This window comes from Euphorbia lathyris, chromosome 2 (assembly GCF_963576675.1).
Source record: "Euphorbia lathyris chromosome 2, ddEupLath1.1, whole genome shotgun sequence".
In the NCBI taxonomy this organism is placed as follows: domain Eukaryota; kingdom Viridiplantae; phylum Streptophyta; class Magnoliopsida; order Malpighiales; family Euphorbiaceae; genus Euphorbia; species Euphorbia lathyris.
The window spans coordinates 110,596,018-110,618,112 of NC_088911.1; the positions used below are offsets into that span (position 1 = coordinate 110,596,018).

General features: G+C 34.0%; 1 protein-coding gene and 1 long non-coding RNA gene across 6 annotated transcripts; one reads left to right on the forward strand and one right to left on the reverse strand.

Annotated features, from left to right (window-relative positions):
- Positions 1-8,017: 8,017 nt before the first annotated feature.
- On the reverse strand, positions 8,018-13,201 carry LOC136220961 (uncharacterized). 5 transcript variants are annotated; one of them, XR_010684775.1, is made up of 11 exons: positions 12,917-13,201; positions 11,240-11,285; positions 11,107-11,162; positions 10,897-10,949; positions 10,619-10,791; positions 10,334-10,480; positions 9,891-10,169; positions 9,092-9,766; positions 8,564-8,612; positions 8,362-8,462; positions 8,018-8,252 (listed from the first exon to the last, which is right to left on the reverse strand). It is a non-coding gene; the product is annotated as an uncharacterized lncRNA (long non-coding RNA). The 5 variants fall into 5 exon arrangements; XR_010684776.1 differs by having other exon boundaries at positions 8,019-8,252; positions 9,092-9,231; XR_010684777.1 differs by having other exon boundaries at positions 9,092-10,169; positions 10,334-10,476.
- Positions 13,202-14,638: 1,437 nt separating this feature from the next.
- Positions 14,639-18,626, forward strand: LOC136219429 (disease resistance protein RPV1-like). Its single transcript, XM_066006827.1, has 4 exons — positions 14,639-15,888; positions 15,970-16,272; positions 16,354-17,631; positions 17,715-18,626. Exons 1-4 carry the CDS (start codon positions 14,869-14,871, stop codon positions 18,366-18,368), a joined length of 3,255 nt encoding a protein of 1,084 aa, XP_065862899.1. The 5' UTR covers positions 14,639-14,868; the 3' UTR covers positions 18,369-18,626.
- Positions 18,627-22,095: the final 3,469 nt, after the last annotated feature.

The window sequence follows — 22,095 nt, forward strand, 5'->3', positions numbered from 1 at the left end:
CTCCATTTCCACACTTGATGACAGATAATGGCAAAGAAAATATCCCCATGCTCCATATAAGACAATAACTTCCCCCTAATACCATCTGAGAACTAGTCGTTCACAGAATGGGACATGAAGGAAGAGAAAGTATGATGAGGGAGAATTTTCTTCCAAACCTCTTCACTCTTAGGGCAATCCCTAAGAGCGTGGCACAACGATTCAACATGGCCTCTACATCTACCGCAAGCTCCAGAGGTCGCCAAATGCCTTCTGTATCTATCTGAGTTAGTAAGTAATATGTCTTTAACGCCCAGCCACAGGAAGCTCCTCATGCGGTAGGGGATTTTAAGGGACCAAATGGTCTTCCAAATATCCGAGGGATTATCAGTCCTGTTAAGGGAAAAAGCTTCAAAGGCAGATTTGCAAGAATAGACTCCATTGTTAGTCAGCGCCCAGCAATGCTTATCCTTGTCTTCCTCTTGATTACTCACCTTCACTCCTCTAATTCTAAGGAGAGTCTCAAGGCTAAAGAAAGAATCAAATTTATATATAACATTCATAAGTAATTATAAATTTAACCACATATTATATTCACAAAGTGAGGGTTAGGCTATGCTTACTTTGTTTTTGAGAAAGTAAGCCTTAATTTGTTTTTACCACCATTGGATGAACTTACTTTGTTAAAGTCCACCATCATCCAATGCTGAAAAAAACAAAGTAAGCTTTAATTTATAAAAAACAAAGTAAACATAGAGGCACCCACAAATGATTATATGTGTTTTGTGTACAAACATTTAATGCTGATTGGCTTTATTTTTTTTTACAAATGAAAAGGGGAGTACAGACTGATTTAGTTAATTCTTTATATTACGGATTTATATATATGTTTTTTATATATATATTAATCCTTATTTTTATAAAGTTATTTAAAAAACCTCTAAATTTTACCTAATTAACTTTGAAACTTATTCCTGAAGTATCCTCCGCGTATCTCCATAATTAAGATATAAAATAAAAAATGAGATACTTGTTTTGCCATATTCGGTACGTATCCCTGGCGTATCTATATTCTCGGAATATCTGATATGCATATCTCAAGCTCTTAGTGTATAAACTATCAATTAATAGTAATAATAAGTATGAATTTTCTAGGAGTTCATTTCACATATCCGTTCTTGACAAAAGGACAGGTCAAACGGGACATCACCTTTCAAACGGGACAGAGGTGATTTGAAGGTCACATGATTGATTTAAGCTGACTCTACCAATTTGATTTGAATAATTCAACGGGGAATTTTCTAGTCATAATTAGAGTTTATTTGATGTCTGAAATAAAACCGAAAATGGGATCAAAGGACAGGTCGAAGATCGGCGACCCCACTTCAATGATAAAGTTAGTAGAATTGGGAAAAGTGGATATTGAGAAGTATGGAGAGTTTTAATTCTGGGGAGCATGTGTATATCTGTCTGATACGTGTCATGAAACCGATTGAACTAAAAGCTCAAACCGATAGTTAAGGCTCAATCATATATCTTATATTAATCTCCGACACACCCCCACACGCAAATGCCCCTTAGGCTTACAGTCGGGACTCGAATCCTCGACCGTTTGGTCCTAGCGGCCCTGATACTATGTCATGAAATCGATTGAACTAAAAGCTCGAGCTGATAGTTAAAGCTCAATCATATATCTTATATTAATCTCTGACAATTCGAAGCTCTATCTAGTTTCATATATTTACCTATTATTACATATGAATTTCTTATTTTCCACCATAAACTGCAAGTACAAAATCATGTTTATGGCTTTCACTCAGTCTTCTTTCCTACGAGGAACCAACGAGTGATGGAACCTTGTGGTATATTTTAAGTGAATGTCAACTATATATTGATAGGACTGACCTTGTCCAATTCCATTATTTTTGTTTGCATATTTTAAGTGAAGGTCAAAGATATATATAACCAAATTTTTTTATTACAGATCCATGGACAATATTTAAAGAAGGGTTAATTTCATATAAGTGCCTTGTGGTTTCACTTTTTTGCACATAGATTCTTGTGCTTTGTTTTTTAGCAAATAAATGATTGTACTTTTCTCTGTTTGCGGAATTGAGAAAAAGACATAAACGGAGTCAGAATCGATGATATGTCCAAGGGCAGTTTTGCCATTTTAAAAAATTGGTATATATTAACCTTTTAAATTTATATACCAATTTAAAAATTGGCAAAATTGTCATTGGACACGTCATCGATTCTGACTCCGTTTGTGTCTCTTCCTCAATTCCGTAAACGGAGAAAAGTACAATTCGTTATTTGCTCAAAAACAAAACACGAGAACCTATCTGCAATAAAGTGAAACCACATGGCACTTATATGAAATTAACCTTTAAAGAAATAGCTAAACCAACGAAATAGAACAACATATTTATTCAAGTGGAACATCATAGCCACGTACCAACCTCGAATCATCGTCACAGAAGCAGTCATAAGGGACATTAGAAAAATTGGAGCTTTGGCTTCGTGTAGTCTGACAGTTTAAGGTCGTCGAAGTTTTCCGGTAAATCCATTGATATTTTGATTGTTGGAACACGGGGAGTGGCTGGATTTTAATTTTATGGGTTTTTTTTTTTTTTTTTTTTTATAAAATTGAATTGATAGTGTAATAGTTAGGGCTCTAATTGAATTGATGATATTTAGGGGTTTTGATTTTAAGGTTTATTGAATTGATTAAAATTATTGAATTGAATGTGATATTTTGAAGGTTCAATTGAATTTAGGATTGAATTGAATGTGATATTTTGAATTGAATTGCTTTGAATGTGATATTTTGAGGGTTGAATTTTTTTGGTAATATGTTAAATTTTAGTTTTAAGGGTTTAATTGATGATATTTAGGGGTTTTGATTTTAAGGTTCATTGAATTGATTGAAATTATCGAATTGAATGTGAAACTAAACTGATTAATTCTAAACTATTTTATTTTCTTAGAAACACAATTGTTGAATTAAATTGGAGATATTTAGGGATTTTAGTTTTAGGGATAAAAATAAATAGAATCCAATTAATTTATGTATTTTGAGATTTTAGTTCAATTAATTACTACTGAACAGTGAACATACCGAAATAAAAAAAATTCAAAACAACTTTTGTATATAAGTACATTTTCAGTAGGAATCAAATTCTTGAATCATTGTACGAACAAAAAATCAAACATTGGAGCCCCGTCCCCCTCCCTCCCCCCAAAGTTTGACTCCTAACTCCGCCACTGCTGAGATGAGAATAACAAATGATTAGGTGCACTTGGTGAAGGTTCTGGCTAAACTGTCGGCTTATTTTGTCAAGGAACCGTTAGTGATGGGGCTCTAGAGCTTCCTTTTGGTGCTAGTCATTACAAAGACGTTGGGAATCTGATTGGGATTCTGACATACTTTCTTCGTGAATAACTGGCCCAAGGGGTCTACTAGATTCTCTCCTAAGCTGAACTCTGTTGGAGGAATGTGACTAATAAGTCAACGCTCACAGCATCAATGATATCTTTATATCCAAATAGGTTTCTAAACCCTTCTTTCACTAGCTTGCGATGAGAATAACAGACGGTCAGAGAGGGGTCAAAGTCTAACGAACCCGCTTCAATGCCTAAGTTAGCAATGGTTGAAAAAGGGTTGAAGATATTCAGAGTAGTGATGCTAACTGTGTATTTCATGTACCTTGTCTAGGTCATATACCTTTTCTATATATAATGGCTACAAGGGGTATTCTTTCTCATTTTAGGAATGTACCTTGACAAGTCACACGTGTCAAGCTTCAGTTGGTTCTGCTGGGCTCGGTTCGTGATGCCGTCAGTTGGTGTGACTTGCCATGTAGCACCCACTCTGCCACGTGGATAAACTTTATTAGTCTTACGGCCTTTGGTATGTCAGACGACGCGTACTGCTCATTGTCCCGTGTCTTTTGTGTAACCATCTTCCTTGATCCAATAGTTGCTCTTTTCAGACCCTACGACTGTATGGATGGATGGTAGAGGTTCTCCAATATGGCCGAACGGTTTCATTCGCACCAAAAAGGAATATTCTTTTTTGGATCGAAAAGTCATTATGCATCATCCGAATCTGAGGGATGATATTGATCCACGTCTCAAAAATGTTTCCATTCCTTAGGGTATCACCACTTTTGTAGAAGTTATATATAAGAAAAAATAGGTTGTTAATGTTCATTTAGTAACAATAACCATAACTAATTAGTTGGTACAGGTATAAAAATTATTTCATAATTTAAATTAATTTTGTTAAATATGATAATAAAACTTGTTTTTGTTAAAACTATCAGTTTAAAATTTTAGTTTAATCAGTTTAGTGATATGATATAAGAATTTCTATATGCAAACGGTCGAGAGTTCAAATTCTAACTATTAATTAAATTTCACCACATGGTAAAATTGACATGTTTTGTATACACTTCAAGCCCAACGAACATTCGTGTGTGCAAGGTTAAGTCAAAGATATTAATAAAAGCTATATTTTTAGACTTACTTTCAAATTTTAATTTAATTGATTTCTTAACAACTTTTTTATATAACTTTTTATTTTAAAAAATAATTAAATTTATTATATTTAGAAGAGATACAGAGGATCTATATATCTTCAAAAAAAAACAAGTGCTATATATTTTTCTTACAATTAAAGAAGGAAATTAAGAATGAATTTAAGAGTTTAAAATTTGCTAAATATAGTATAGTCTAAAAAACAAAGAAATTTCTTTTCAGGAAAAAATCAAAGAAATTTTAGCTTTTTTATTTATTTATTTTGTGCGAGCAGTAGGAGGCGAGCTCCTCCTTATGCATGTGTGTCGTGTAGGGTTGATTCTGATACTATAAAAATAAGAGTAAATAATTATAAGGTCCCTATGTTTTTACCTAATGCTATTTAGTCCCTGTGTTTTTAGAAATAATTATATAGTCCTTCAGTTTTTGTTTTTGTTAACTCCTTTGTCCTTATGCTTGGGTCAATGGTCAAGTTATACTAAATAAATTTTAAAATACCAAAATTACCCTTTACTTTGTATTTTAACAATAAAAATCTATTTTTTCTATTAATTGATTTATTAATTTTTATATAATTATAGAACTTTAATTTAATAACATAAATTTTATTGAATAAAAAAATGAATGAAAAATATTTTAAAAATTATTAAAATATGAGTAAGACTATCATTGTAAAAAGTTTTACAATTATAATAAATTATACAAATAAAAAAAATATATGATTTTTACAAAATTTATAATAATATTTAATGTTAGTTTAAAGATATTATATTAAAAAATAATGAAAAAAATAATTACTATTTAAGAAAATTAATAATATATATTTTCAAGTATATTAATTTCGACCAATCTTAAAAAAAGTATATTAATTTTGGTGTATATGTTTTAATTAGATTAAATTTGAAACTAAAAGATAAATTTTTTTATGCATATAACTAGGGGCAATTTTGGACTTTCATTTATAAAAACAATGGAAAGACTAAACAATTGATTAAGATAAAACTTAAGGACCTTATAATAATATGATGGACCTACTAACGTGTTAAGTAAAAACATAAAGACCTTATAATTATTTACCCTAAAAATAATGAGAAATATTAATTACTCACGGTATAATATGTTGAGAAAGGGACTAAAAAATATAATTTGTCAAGGATCAAATTATAAATTAAACACAAAGAAAACAAAACAATTCAACTTATTATTACTCTCTAAAAACTTCACCCACTCATACTACAAAAAAATAGACTCATAGAGTCATCAATTATTAATACATAATAAATCAAACTACCCCATAATTTGACTACCCATACATTCATACTTTCTACCCATACATTCATACTTTCTACCCATACATTTTGATTATCCATAATATCATAATATAGCCTACAATTATTTATTCAAAGTGATGCATTCACATGATGCATTATCTTTTTTTTTTTTTTATGAATTAAAATCAAGTTTAATATTTGAACATAATATACATCTTAGAGCTAAACCCTAACAATAAAACTTTAATACAAAGTTACACTCCTAACCAATACACAATACACTATCAGATTAGAATATGGTTTTAATAACTAGGATTTGTCGAGTAACAATAATTGAATTAAAAGTTTAAGTTGATAGTTAAATATTCAATTCATAACTAATATATATATGATACACTCCCCACGTGAATACACACTCGACTTGAAGCATGTATTGATACAGATCGGTTTCGAGACGTGTTAGTTTTAATCGTAAACTAACAAAGATATTTATTCTCTAGCTAAACTAGAAGGAGTTAATCCCGGTTTTATGGACTAAATCCATAGCAATGGTGAAATCTCTATCGTTGAAGGTGAAAACCTTAACAAAAGCTTCTTGAACAAGATGATAAATTTGATTGATAAAAAGTTAAAAAACAATTACAAGAAAGAGATGTATTTATACCGTCTCAAAACCCTAAAACAAATTACATAAAAGGGTAAATCACTTAATTAATTAAAATGATAAAGATAAGGGAAAAATGGGTTGAAAGTAAATGGGTGGCATGGATGGTAAATAGGGAGTGGCATGTGTTGTAAATAAGGAGTGACAGAATTGTAATTAAGGAGGAAGCTGGAGTAAGGAACAAGTTCATTAAAATGAATCCACGCGGAGGGTGCCTAATTCTAAGCCCCGCGTGGATTGGTCTCTGGACTTCTCTTCGGATCAATCCTTCATTCACGCGGAGCGTGTCCAAACCAAGCGGAGCATGCCTAATCCAAGCCCCGCATGGATTGGTCTCTGGACTTTTCTCTAGATCAAACCTTCCTTCACGCGGAGCGTGCTTTCATTCACGCGGAGCGTGCCTGAGCTGTTGACCTGCTGTGTGTCACTATTTTAGCCTCTTTGCTTGCTTGTTCCTCGTGCTTGGTTCTTCCTCCGACTTCCCTCGTCCGGACCCGATCTTCCAAGGAGATGTCCCGCATCATGCACATTATACAAACTCATGCAATTTAATCAACAAATAAAAGTGTCATAATTCGAATCTTTAATCACTTGGTTAGAGAGGTTGTGATGATACTATATCATCAAACTAATTGAATTAAAAATTTAACTATTTATGGAGGCTGGTGCTTTTGGTGCAGGAGTGGTACTTCGTGGGTACTTCGTGATAACTCAGGATCTTTCATCGCAGGTTGCAGAACACATACAGATGGAAGGGTGTCAGTCAAACTTGCTGAAACAATGGCACTGAAAGCAAGCATTGAATGGATTCAGAATTTGGGCTATCACAATGTTGTGTTCAAATCTAATGTCAAATCAGTTATCGATAGCATTTTGAAGAACTGTAGGGACCTCATGGAGTTTGGCAATATTATAAATGATGTGAGGTAACCACCTCAATTTCTCGATGGGGTTTGTCTCAAGGTTAGCTAATGAAGCAGCCCACTTGTTGGCACAAAACTCTCGTTCCTATGCTAATTCTTTTAGGCAAAAATCATCCTGAGGCCCCTGATCTTTCATTGTTTAGTGTATTAAGCCCTCGATCTTTTATTTAGACACATTGAGCCCCTAATCTTTCACCATTTGGTGCATTAAGCCCTCGATCTTTCATTTAGACACATTGAACCCTTGATCTTTCATATATGGGTGTATTAGGTCCTTCCATAAATCAATTAACACTACAAAAAAGAGGCTTTTAATGAGAAGAAAAATTATCATTAAAAGTTCAAATATTCTCATGAAAAAGTTTTTAATGAGAATTATTACTCTCATGGCTCCCTTCATTACAGTGGTCCCTTACTAAAAGTAATTATTAGAATAAAATAACTTATCATTATCACCATATATAATGAGATTAATCGTCTTCATTAGAATTTTTTATAATAATAAAAATTCTTCTCATTAAATTATTTATAATAATTAGAAATATTCTCATTAATATTTTATATAATGATTAAAAATCTTCTCATTAAATCTTTTATAATGATTCAAAAACCCTTCACTAAAGATTTTATCATGATAAAAAAAATATTTACATTATATAATAATATTCTTGTTATTAATTATAAGAATACAATTCAACAATCGATAGAGAACTTTTCAACTGTTAATCACTCAAAAAGGTTCGGGTCACTGCAATATGGGAATATCTATAAACCAATGGGCGAGTGAAACAATTCATTTTCCGTGCCATCGCCACAACCTAGAAGTGCCAGATAGTTCACCGTTCCCTGAGGCAAATACCCCATCTCCCTGAACTGTTAAAGAATAATTACTGAATAGTGGAACAACAGTGTTTGCTAATAGTCGAGTAATTATACTTAGAAATTACCTATACCAAAGATAAGCAACAGAACAGAGAATTACCTGACCAACTGAAGTTGCACCATGTCGTTTTGACAATTACTCCCATCTGGAGCAAGAGTTGAGGAAACGTGTGCAAAGGAAAGCATAGAGAATCCAAGAGCCTGTGCGAAAATCATATATCGGAAAGTAAGTTGAGTTCTCGGTAAAGGTTGAAAGGTAGAGTACATATCTGTTTCTCGTTTAGGAGTGTATTTGATCATACCTTGTATATCAGTGATTGCCTTAGAGTATTTGGTAAATGCTCTTCAGCTCTAAAATGCAATGACATGAGTAAGACGGGGAAAAAATGTAACCCGTAGGGGTGGCAATTTCTAACACGAATACATGATTTACAGCGACAACTTGACTATTGACACCAAAATCATTTTTATAGCATTTATATCATATATAACCATATGAAACATATATACATGGTTTTGAGACAAAAAAATGAAATTGCAACTATCCACAGCCCACAAACAAACAATATATCTTCAAAGGAAGTAAGCAAGACGAATACTGACTCGACTTGTAGAACTTTAGTCAGAGAACTTTACAGGAACCATAATTACCTTATCACATGTAACAAACTTAGTAACAAACATAAACTTAGTAACAAACATTTCAATGCCAGTTAATGTATAATCTACACCGAACTCAAAGAACACCGAACTCGACAGTAACTTGTGTCAATAGTTAAAAATGGAAGCTTATTGAACAGAACATGTGATTGAATTGGATGAGGAAATACCTTTCCATTGAAAAAGTCAAAAAAGGACCATCAACTACTTGGCCCTGTTCTGTAATCACTTCACCACAAATGAATCCCCAAGAGCACCCATTAAAGAGAGGAACTTGACTGATATATGGCTCATATAACTTCTGGGAGATCTGGGAGCATAGAAGAGAACAAAAAAGAACACAGTGAAGTTATGCAGATTTTCAATTGAAGAAGTCAAACTTCTAGCATGTCAAGATCATATGCTGCCAGCATGTCAAGAGAGAGGTCATATCATAAGTGCCAGAGAAATAAGGAAAAACACATACCGGAATTCATGAATAGCAAAATGAAGTAGAAATTGAGAGAGATGCCAATAACAGACTCTACAGTCTCCTTATTCTATAAAAATTACATCAGGGCAACAAAGGAGAAATATGACTTACCTAAACCCAAGGATGACCTGCAGAAGGACAATATATGACAGTTATGATAAATAGTATATCCCGATTAGGTACACAAGCAACAACTTTCTTTTGCAAGGAAGGAAGCGAAAACTGTACGAAGTTTATACATGAAATATCTAAAACCAAACAGGTGCAAATGGGTATGATAACCAGAACAACAACTTTGTAAACCCAATTTAAACAGGTGCAAATGGGTTCAAGTCCTTTCAGCTCTAGTTCATTCAGCCTGTTATTCGCAAAACTGCAACAATAGCAGCAAGTAAAATGGTCAAGTGATTGTCCTATAACCTATTAAACATCTTTGTAGACCAAACTTATAATCCTTTAAGAAAGGAAAAGATAAGGAGAAATCTTGGGTGTTTTACCTCATTAATTGTCAAGGACTGTTTGAAGCCATCAATTGTATTTTCTTTGTGTACCAAAAAACCAACCAACTTTGGGAGTGAATGCAACGATCCTGTGCTTTCTTCGACCTCTGTTTCAGCCACTGCTGCGGACACAAAGGCTTAGCCAGGTACAGTGGACCAGAGCTCCCCTCACTGACCAGGAGGCAAGGCCTCTCCCGTTGCAGGATCAGCAATCTTGGCTTCCATATCAGACACTTGTGAGCCACTAATGGAAGTCTCCTGGCTTCCATCCTGAATCTATTAAGTAAAAGTTAAACAACAGTTACTTTAAGGCTGAACCCACAATGCATAATTTCAATTTATCTCCACAACCAACCACTGACATTGAGAGATCCAATATTTAACATAAATAACAAGAAAAGACATATCTATTAGGATGTTAGATAAATTAATTATCTTACCTCCGCTCCTCTTTGTTCTGCTGACCCATACTGCGAAGGTCTATGTCTGAAGTATGCTGATGAACAGCTGACAACAACATCTTTCTTGCAAACTGCTCAATACTGTTCGCTGCGTAGTTCAGCTGATAAAGTTTGTTTGCCACCTATCTAGACAAGAGTAAAATTGATGAATCATTGGCACATGAGATAGAGTAATGAATTTTCCTCCAAAAATGTGGAAGAAAATGAATTAACTTCCATATAATATGGCAAGCAAACAGCTTAGTAAGTCACATGATACCATACCAGCCAAATGGTTTTTGCTCGAATCTGCTGCTTTCTTCTTTTCAATGCTTGATTTGATCATTTCTTTTATGAACCTAACTTGGTATGTTGGTGGTGATGATAGATTTGGATTTTGATTTTCACCATCTTCACTACATGTCTGACTTTGCCCTCTCCTCTTAATTTTTGCATCTCTACGAAACCACCATAGTAAAGGATCAGAAATCCTTCAAATCTTTTTAATTAATCAAATTTCTATTGGAATACTACAAGGGGAAGGGGGTTTTCTGTTTTCTTACCTTGGGTTCCAGTTGCCAAAAGGGGTTTTCAATTTCTCAGCTGAGCATAAGAACTACAAAGGACAAAACCAACAAAACGAAATGAGACAGCTATTCAACTAAATTAGATTACTCCATTGTTAACTAATTGAAATAATTCTAAGGAAAGATAAATTCCAATCAACATTGCATAACAAAGGAAATATCACAGAAGCTAAAATTAGAAGAAACCTTTTTAGTTGGGGTAGTTCTGAAGAAATCCTCAACTATCTTCGGATACTTACAATCTAAAAAAAGGAGATATACATTAATTAAATTAGAGAAAGTCGATAAGTAAAAAAACAAACAGCTAAACGATTCATACCAGGCCTACAGAACCAAGATTCATCATCCACGGAGTCTTCCTGATCCTGAGGGTTCAAGAAATCAACCAATTTAGGTGCATTTATGTTCTCATACAATTTGTCTTCTTCAAAGATGGATTCCACCAATTTCTAATCAATTTTTGTGGGCTGCAGCTTTATTTCTTCCTCTGTTATTGTCCTTGTTGTCCCACTCATGTCTCAGTCTTCGTGATTAATTATTATAAGGTTCATTTATAGAGGGTGAAGCTGTAATATAGGTCATGTTCTGTTACAGAACTGGTCTAGTTCTGTAAATAGAAACACGACTAGACCAGTTCTGATTCTATAACAAAACAAGTCATGCTTTGTTACAGACCTCGTCTAGTTGTGTAAACATAAACAGAACTGGTCCAGTCATGTAACAGAACTGATCATGTTCTGTTGCAGAACTGGTCCAGTTTTGTAAACAAAACTGATCCTAGTTGCTAGTTCAGCTGTATTTAGAGCTAAAGATTATGCTGAAGGTAATAGATACAGATGAATATCTAGTTATGTTTATTTTCATTGTGTGATGCTCTTTGCTGGTGTGCTTTTCTATTGTGTTCTTTTACATCTATAGAAGGCATTAAAACAGTAAAAGGCCAATAGCAATACCAACTTGATTTATTGGAGGAAGATCTAATTTCATTAAATATACAACATTTGCATTGTCCATGTATTTTACATTTTCACTAGGTTAGCATTTCAACATTCAATTTTATGAGCATCCTGAAGTTTTGAATTTCTGATTTGGTTATATTCTGCTTTAAACTCAGATGTCAAATTATCTTCAATAAATAGCAAAATGTAGCAAATTGAGGTGAATTCTAATAGTCATTTGAGCCAAATTTCCATCATTCAACAGTCATTACCATATGAGAAAGAATTAAATAATGCAATTTAGTAAACTAACTCTCAGAAGCACATAAAATCATATCAGGGGAAGTACAAATAAAATTCTATATATAGAAGTCAGTTTTCTACCATTTCAACAATTCTTGGTAACATCAGAATGTCCCCTAAAGTTCCACTCTCATTTCAACATTCTTAGTACACCCAAGGAAACATATTGAGATGTCAAATTATCTTTAATAAATAGCAGAGTCCGAGACAGCTGTCAAAAGGCTCAAAGACAACAAATATTTTAGAACAACAATGAGAAGAAAGTAAAGACCTCAAACCAATCATTTATGAACCTAAGTATAGCCAAACCAAATGGACTATGTACAGACCATGAATCCATTTTATTTCTTCAACTTCACCATGTATGTGTATATCCTTTCAAGTTTATGGCACAACCAATCAAAATGAGACAAACCAGAAGCTCCTTGGTCTTGTATGGTTACAAGAATGAAGAAAAGTAGCACATTGGTACTCATCTCCAACTAAGTCAGCTTGAACAAGCAAACTACGAAACACTACCTAGACTAGAACATACACGGACTCTTTGCTCAAAGGAATCTACTATCTATAAGAAATGCTGTCGAGAAATCATACTAGCAATACAAAACCTGACAAGAAAATTACTCGTTAGAGTTCAAAAGCATAGCCACCAAAACTTCAATGTTGATGATTGCGATTCACAACACTAAAATAATGAACCAGATAACATCAAAATTAAGAAAGAAAAATTGATGAATGTTGCAGAGAAAGCTTACTAGTTGACGAGTAGCACAATCTTCTTGCTTAACGGAGCTCCAATTAGAGATTTAGGTTTTCTAGGTTGGAGAAAATTCCTAAGAAAGGTAGCGATTCAGGTTGGAGAAGAAGTTGGAGGCCGTTGCTGATTTAGGTCAGTAGGAATTGAGGTTGTAGAAGCCTTGGATTGAAGTGTGGATATGCCTTAGGTTGGAGAATCCATGAGTACAGCTGCTTTTGGAATGGATATGAAATCACGAATTGAGGTTTTGTTTGAGATTTGAGATTTGGGGGAAAAAATTGGAGGGATAGTTTGGCGGTAAGTTGAATTTTTTTGGGGTAATTATTTGGATAAAATAATGAGAATAAAATATATTATTAATATTAAAGTGAAATAAAAGAATGAGAATAATAAAAATACATTTAATAAATTAGTAAAAAATATGCAAATAAAAGGAAATTTAATAAATAAATTGTTTTGTGATTAATAATATAATATATAATTTATTCTCATTAAAGTTATTAAATTTATGTTTTTAATGAGAATTTTTTTTATTCTCATTATTTTTTTCTCGTTAATACTCATTTTTCTTGTAGTGTAATATATAGGTTTATGAAGGGCATGTTTGGTGTGACAATAAATAATGTTCTAAAAATAACAAATTCTAAAATAAAAAATATATTATACAAATTAATAAAAATAATTTAAATAAAAAATTTATTGAACACAATAAAACCTTGTTTTTCGATAATTATGTTCTAAAAATAAAAATAATGTTAAAATTGAAGCACATTTTGTGGAAATAAGAAGGCTGATTTTATCAATAACAAGTAACTACAAATGCATTAAATTTAGTTAGAATGACCATGTAAAAAATTAGGGTCTACCATTTGATCACCACCATTCACGATTGCATTGAATTTGGTCAAAATGACCATGCGAAAAAATTAGGGTCCACCATTTGATCACCATCATTCACTTTGCATTGAATTTGGTCAAAATAACCATTCAAAAGATTAAGGTCCACCATTTGATTACCATCATTCATGTTGCATTAAATTTGGTCAAAATGACCATACAAAAAATTTAGGTCCACCATTTGTTGACCATCATTGAAAAGAGCTTTTCGTGAAAAGCTCCAAAATGTTGCAGTGTCCAGAGAAAATGCGAAACGCAGCAGTTATATAAACTTAACCAAACATGCCCTTAATAGACCTATATATTAATTGATTTACGGAAGGGTCTAATACACCCATATATGAAAGATCAAGGGTTCAATGTGTCTAAATGAAAGATCGAGGGCTTAATGCACCAAATGATGAAAGATCAGGGGCTTAATATGTCTAAATAAAAGATCGAGAGCTTAATGCACCAAACAATGAAAGATCAGGAGCCTCGGGATGCTTTTTGCCATTCTTTTATTCATTATTCTTTCATTGTATTCATTGGAAGCAGCCTCATTCGGCATGCTTCCCTAAGCTTTTAATAAAACCAAGTCTTTCTCTTTAAAAAAAAAAATAACTAAATTCATATTAATATGTAAACTAAATTATTATTTTTTTTAAATGACTTTAGGGTTGAGTTTGCAGCTTATTTCATATTGTAGTAATAAAGAGAAGGTAACGTCTTCAACTATATATATTCATAATGGTCCCGGACTGACCTTGTCCAATTCCATTATTTTTGTTTGCATATTTTAAGTGAAGGTCAAAGATATATACCATTTTCTTTATTGCACATCCAACCTCAACATTTAAACAAATAGCTAAACAAATACAAAGAATTCAAGTGGAATCTCATAGCTACCTACCTGTTGGAGGAAAATAGTACTAGAAATAAATAACACTAAATATTTATGCCACACATTTCTTATCTCTTCTACGTACACCACATACAAAGTCTTTTGTCTCATTTGCTATAACTCAATCACATGCACTCAACCATTCTTCTCTTTCTCCATTATTGAATTCTATGGCTTTCATAGGCATTGAAACCCGCATTGAAAGAGTAGAGTCCATGCTATGCATAGGATCATCAGATGTTTTGATTCTTGGAATATGGGGAATGGCTGGAATTGGAAAAACCACACTTGCTGAAGCTGTATATAACCGAAACATTTCTCACTTTCAAACCTCCCACTTCTTTTCCAATATAAGAGAACAATCAGAGATCCGTGGACTAGATCATATCAGAGATGTTCTTGTTTCAAAAACATCGGCTAATTTTGATAGAAAGATTCAAAGATCAAGGTTTACATCTTTTGGCAAGAGTAGAAGATCCAGCAGCAGTAGAAAAGCTCTTATTGTTCTTGATGATGTGAACAGCTCGATGCAATTGCAAGAATTGTTAGTTGAGGGTCGGCATTTATTTGGGCCAGGGAGTAAAATCATTGTCACAAGTAGAGATAGACAAGTTCTGAAGAATGGTGTTGATCAAATATACGAAGCTGAAGGATTAAATCACAATGAATCTCTTCAACTCTTTAGTATATGTGCCTTTGGTCAAGACCAACCATTTGAAGAGTTTATGCATCAATCAAGGATGCTTATGTATTATGCTAAAGGAAATCCTTTAGCCCTTAGGGTTTTGGGTTGTTTTTTGAAGGGAAAAAGAAAAGGAGAATGGGAAATTGCATCAAATGAACTGGAAAAGACATCAGATCTGGGAATGAAAAATGTTCTCAGGCTGAGCTATGATGGACTAGAGGTTGAAGACAAGGAGATATTTCTTGATATAGCATGTTTTTTTAAAGGGGAAGATGCCTACTTTGTGGAGAGAATACTTAATGGTTGTGGTTTCTCAGTCAATATAGGTATTACTAATCTTGTTGATCAGTCTCTCATTACTATTTCAAATAATAAGGTATGGATGCATCAGTTGTTGCAAGAAATGGGCTTGGAAATTGTTCAGCAGGAATCCATGGAAGAACCTGGCCAGCGCAGCAGGTTGTGGCATCATCAGGATGTTCATCATGTTTTGACAAATAATACAGTAAGATTAATGAATTTGAACAAGTAATTAAATTAATTTGTTAATGTTTCTTAATTTCTTGCTATGATTTTGGGGTATCAGGGTACTCGTGCTGTTGAAGGAATAAGTTTAGACCTTTCTACAACAAGGGAATTACACTTGACATCTGAAGCTTTCAAGAAGATGTATAATCTCAGACTACTCAAGTTTCATGATCCTGATTTTGAATATTTTTCCAAAGTGCACTTTCCTGATGAAGGGCTTACATTTCATTCGAATAAGTTGCGATATTTTCACTGGTATCGATACCCTTCAAAGTCGTTGCCATCTAACTTCTTTCCAGAAAATCTCGTTGAGCTCAATCTACCACTTAGCAACCTTAAACATCTCTGGGAAGGAGATCCGGTTAGTTTCAAAATCCATAAATTTGCAAGTTTGTAATATGGATTATAAACTCAACTAATGATTTCTATTGAAATATTGCAGCATCTTGTGAATCTAAAACGGATTGATCTCAGTCACTCCGAGTATTTGATCCGAATCCCAGATCTTTCCAAGGCTCAAAACTTAGAGAGTATCAATGTCAAAGGCTGCAAAAATTTGGTTGACATTCCCTCATCCATTCAGCATCTTAACAGGCTTGAATTTCTCAATTTGCAAGAATGTAAAAAGCTTATTAGTTACCCGCGTATGATTGCTTCCAAGGTTCTAAAATCTATTGATCTATATGGCTGCTCTAATGTACAGAAGTTCCCTGAAATTGCTGGAGATGTGGAAGAAATACATTTAAGTTTCACAGCAATAGAAGAAGTTCCCTCGTCTATTGAGCTCCTTACAAAACTTGGCTCATTGAATCTCAATTACTGCACAAAGCTCACGAGTTTGACAAGCAGTATCTGCAAGTTGAATAGTCTTTGCAAGCTAAGTTTAGTTGGCTGCTCAAAGCTTGAGAAATTCCCAGAAATAGTGCTGACAATGGAAGGTCTAAAATATCTTTCTTTAGCTGATTGCAAAAATCTTACATCTCTACCGAGCAGTATTGGTAATTTGAAACATCTTATAGATCTCAATTTAAAGGGGACAATGATTACAGAGCTACCTTCATCGATCGAGCATCTAACTGATCTTGAAGATCTAATTCTAGAAAGGTGCAAAAAACTCCTGAAGCTTCCTGAGAGCATTGGTGGTTTGAAATCGCTAAAAGTTTTAAGTCTTGAAGGTTGCTCAAAGCTTGAGCAATTGCCACAAAACCTGCAGAATTTAGAATCTCTCGTGGAATTAAATATAAGCAGCAGTGGCATTAAATGCCTTCCATCCTTTATCATACATTTGAAAAATCTTGAACTTTTGTCATATAGAGTTACAGGTTCAGCAGCTTTATGGAAGATCCCTACTGCACTGGATAGTCTATCTTCATTGAGGGTATTAGCTCTTACCGGAAACAACTTTGAGAGGATACCTGAAAGCATTGAAAAACTTTCTTGGTTAGAGCATCTTGACGTAGGTTATTGCAAAAAGCTTCAGTCTTTGCCTAAGCTTCCGCAGAGCCTAATATTTCTGTATGCCCCTGAATGCACATCATTGGAAACTCTACTCAGCAGTGAACACTTTTTAAAGCTAAATTATGAGCCAGATGGTAGAAATCTCAAGGATTTTTCATTCACCAATTGCTTCAAGATCGAACACAGCAGTTTTCTGGAAGATATTGTGGAGAGAATTCAACTCAATGCATCAGCATCAGATCAACTTTATACTGATGATGAGGTCTCTCTCTCTCTCTCTCTCTCTCTGGATTTATATATATGTACCTATGAATCTACATTTTTGCACGCTTTCCATTTTTGCAGAGTTCAGTCAAAATCCATTTTCCTGGCAGTGAAATCCCAATTTGGTTCTGCAATACAAGCATGGGATCTTCAGTAAGAATACAGCTTCATTCAAGCTACAATCAACTTAGAGGAGTTGCTTTATGTGCGGTGCTCGAATTTGAGGAGTGTTCTTCCATTTCATATATGGCTATACGATGTAAATGCAACTTCAAATCTGTTGATTGTGGTAGAAGCAGTGATCTGAATTTCAATATGAGCTATTCGGTTGATCGGGGTTATTACCCACCGCCCTTCAAGTCAAGTCATTTGTTTGTATGGGATGATTCTTGTTCTGAAGCTAAGGCAATCGGAGGAGAAGATTGGTTCAGTAAATACAGCGAGGTCTCGTTTGAATTCTACCCACTAGATTTCAAGGGAAACCTCCTACAGGGTTGCAAGGTGAGAAAGTGTGGAATCCGTTTGCTCTTTGATGATACCAGACCTAGCACAGCCTTCATTTATGATCATAGGGATAAAAGATTAAAATATGATGAGGGCATTTCCTTGGCCGACAATAGCAAGATTGACCGGATGGAGCAAACGATTCAAAAGGGACCGGAAACGAGGCATGAGAAGGCTCAAGAAGTGTTTGGGAAGGAGTCTAAGTATATGACTCGCCGAGTTAATATTTGACTCGCCGAGTCATATACCTGTGTGGGAGGCAGAACCTCATCAAGGAGTGTCAAGTGTTTTTTAGTGCGTTTTAACTCATATTTTGTGCCGTAATTTGGGTATTATTCTTTGTGTTTTCTTGTCTTTAAGTAGCTAGTGCTTTAAGGTAATTTATCTTAGGATTACGGTGTATAAATTCAACAATTAATCAAATTGATCTCTTTGTAAGGACTGATGGGACCGTTTATGAAAGAATACCTAGTCAAGGACTTTTTGTTACTTGTATTTACCAAGTTAATATTGCATAGGATTGCATGGAAATTAGTGGAACATGTTTTCAATTTCGTACCGTTACAACAACTTATATATACATTTCTAATTTAAATAAAATATTAGAGGGCGAGCCTTGGCGCAACGGTAAAACGTTGTTGTCGTGTGACCAGAGGTCACGGGTTCGAGTCTTAGGAGCGGCCTCTTGCCAATTAAATTGGCAAGGGAAGGCTTGCCCCCAATACACCCTTGTGGTGGGACCCCTTCTCGGACCCTCGCTCAGCGGGGACGCGTAATGCGACCGGGCCGCCCTTTATTAGAGTGGATCATAAAATCACATGCATCAGAGCTTTCTATTCTTTAGCTAAGTTAATGGCTTTTAGGAGTAGTTGGACGTGCTATGCGGATTTCGCAACTGAGAAAGTTTCAGACCACATATAAAATATGAAAGTAACTTTGTTTTTGTTAAGTAATTCATTAACTTTGTTCTCAGTTTTTCGAATTGTGTTAAGTAGTCGGGCAAGGCTCCTGTTTTGAACTAATTTGTATAATTTTCCTTGAAAATCTTCGAATGGGATGGTCTGAAGCGCTTTTTTTTTGTCCAAAAAGTCGGTCCAATGATATTAAGAAATCACCATCAACTAATGTTATAGGGTCTAGAATGTTCAAGAGCCTTTAAATACCTAAAAAAATTGGTTAGTAAATACATCTCTAGAAGGTGCAAGAGTAAGACAATAAATAAAAGAAAAAGTACAAAAATAAACCTTGTGGTTATACCTGTTTTTGATCATAGTCTTGTGGTTTAAAAATTTACAAAATAGTACATAGAAGTTCATTCCGTTAGCAAACACATACCAAATTAACTAACGATGTTAAAAGTCAAAAGAAAAAGAGTTAATTTGATCTTTATATTTATTTATTTTATAAATTAACCATCATTATTATCTAATAATCACAAACAAACCACAAAATAAAAAATAAAAACTAAATACACATTTTTCTCCATTCCTCTAATTTCTTATTTTTCTTCTTCTTTCTCTCTCTTTAAATACCAATTTGTTGGATCAAATAAATAAACTTTCACAGGTAACAGATGAAGAGTATAATTGATGGAAGAAATTCTCTTTTGATTCTCTTGCCTTACTACTTGTATTGATAGGTATTTATAGATTACAGACATGACTCTTGATAAACAACATTAACTCTCTATAAATACAGATACAGAAATGACTATTTGATAATACACTGAACCAAATTAAAGACTATTAATTACAAGTTTATTATTTCAATACACTCCCTTAAACTTATAATTTTTTTATCCCTTAGTAACATCAAGAACAATTCTTAATTTGCTGACATCTTCAAACTTCATCGTCATTGACATTTTCACTCTAGCCGCCATCATACCCATTATCATCTCCATCATTTTCTTCTTCATGGCCATCATCATCGTCGTCTTCCTCATCATCTTCGTCAGTACCATCAACATCACTATTATCACTGGCAACTGGTATTTTGGGTTTTGGATGAGGCACATAACTTGTAGTGCACCTTCTACATGACATTGACACAATATTACTCATGTCAATTCCCTCGACTTCTTTCACTTTTTCTTTTCTCTTTTTAACTTCTCTAATTTCTTTCTCAGATGGGTTTGATAATAATTCTTCTATGGAAAATATCTCGGTCTCACTTTTGATCTCAACATTTTTACCATACACTGGTGTTGAAACTTCATGTTTTTCAGCGCATGATTGAGAATCGCTATCATCAGAGGCAATCCCAAAGCCTTCTGCACTGCTGTTGTCCTTGGCTGCTTCTTCCATAAGCTTGCTTTGCTTCTTGTCTGATGCTTTGATTTCTTTTTCAACCATCTTCCTCTTTTTAGCTACTTCACAAGTTTGCACCATTTGCTTTGCACTAATTTTATTCTTTGGTTTTACTTCATCTTTGTTATCCTCATCACTGTCTCTTTCTAAAGACTCTGAATTTTCATCAGTCCATAGATATACCTCATATAACAGATTGCCTATATATTTCTTATATGGATCAAGTGCAAATTTATCAAGTCCAAAATCTTCCTCTAAAATTCGACAAAGACTGGTCGTTGTAACTTCCTCACAATTAGCTTTAATATAAGAATCTCTCTTCAATATGGCCGTGGTAATACTGCTCTTACTTGGAACTTCTTTCTTCTTACTGTTTGGATCAGTTTCTGGCAAAAGACCCATCACAGGAGAATGTTCAATTTTCTCCTTATCATCATATACATGTCCTTGTACCTTAATTTCTCCTAAATCCTCAGAATTCTCATCATCATCATTTTCTAAAGATTCCACCAGACATTGCATGACAAATTTCTTTTGTCCATCCAAAGCATATTTCTCCAATCCCAAATCATTTTCCAACTCCCCCCCCTGATCCCCTCGAAGGTCAAAGAATCAACTTGTTCTTTGATGTCATCTATGCATAAGCGCATAGCTTTCCAAATCTGGGACTTGGTCTCCCACGAATCATTGGCGATTTCTCTTTTCGCCATTATTCTCGATTTTCAGGAGAATTTTTGTCTGGCTCTGATACCAATTTGTTGGATCAAATAAATAAACTTTCACAGGTAACAGAGGAATAGTATAATTGATGGAAGAAATTCTCTTTTGATTCTCTTGCTTTACTACTTGTATTGATAGGTATTTATAGATTACAGACATGACTCTTGGTAAACAACATTAACTCTCTATAAATACAGATACAGAAATGACTCTTGGATAATACACTGAACCAAATTAAAGACTATTAATTACAAGTTTATTATTTCAACATCCTTACCATGTTCTCATCTTCATTTTCAATATGCAATTATTGCAAGCTCATAGGAGCAATATGATTGATAAGCTCTCATTGCTAAGATTCAAAGCAGAGATTATCAGTGATCCGTATGGAATCTTCGATTCATGGAATGGTTCTCTTCCATTTTTCCAGTGGTAGAGAATCAGTTGCAGCCGACATCACCAGAGAGTGACATCAATGGTGTTAGAAGGATATGATCTGATTGGATCCATATCTCCATTTATTGGCAATTTGAGTTTCCTGAAGCTCCTCCACCTTCAAAACAACAGTTTAAATTCTCAAATTCCACAAGAAATCGGTAATTTGGTTCGATTGCAAGTTCTAGAGCTCAACAATAACATAATACAAGGTGAAATTCCGATCAACCAAACTCGTTGCTCTCGACTCAGGATTATATTTCTCAAAAGGAACAATCTAACAGGAAAAATTCCTTCTACGCTTGGTTCTTTGTCAAAGTTAGAAAACTTATGGATTGGAGTGAAAAATCTGATGGGAGAAATTCCAGCTTCCGTCGGCAACCTTTCATTCCTTAGATACTTCATGGTGCATGGAAGCATTCCTAATGAATTCGGGCGATTAAGGCTTACACATTTCATGGTTCATCAAAATAAGCTCTCCGGTGAATTACCGC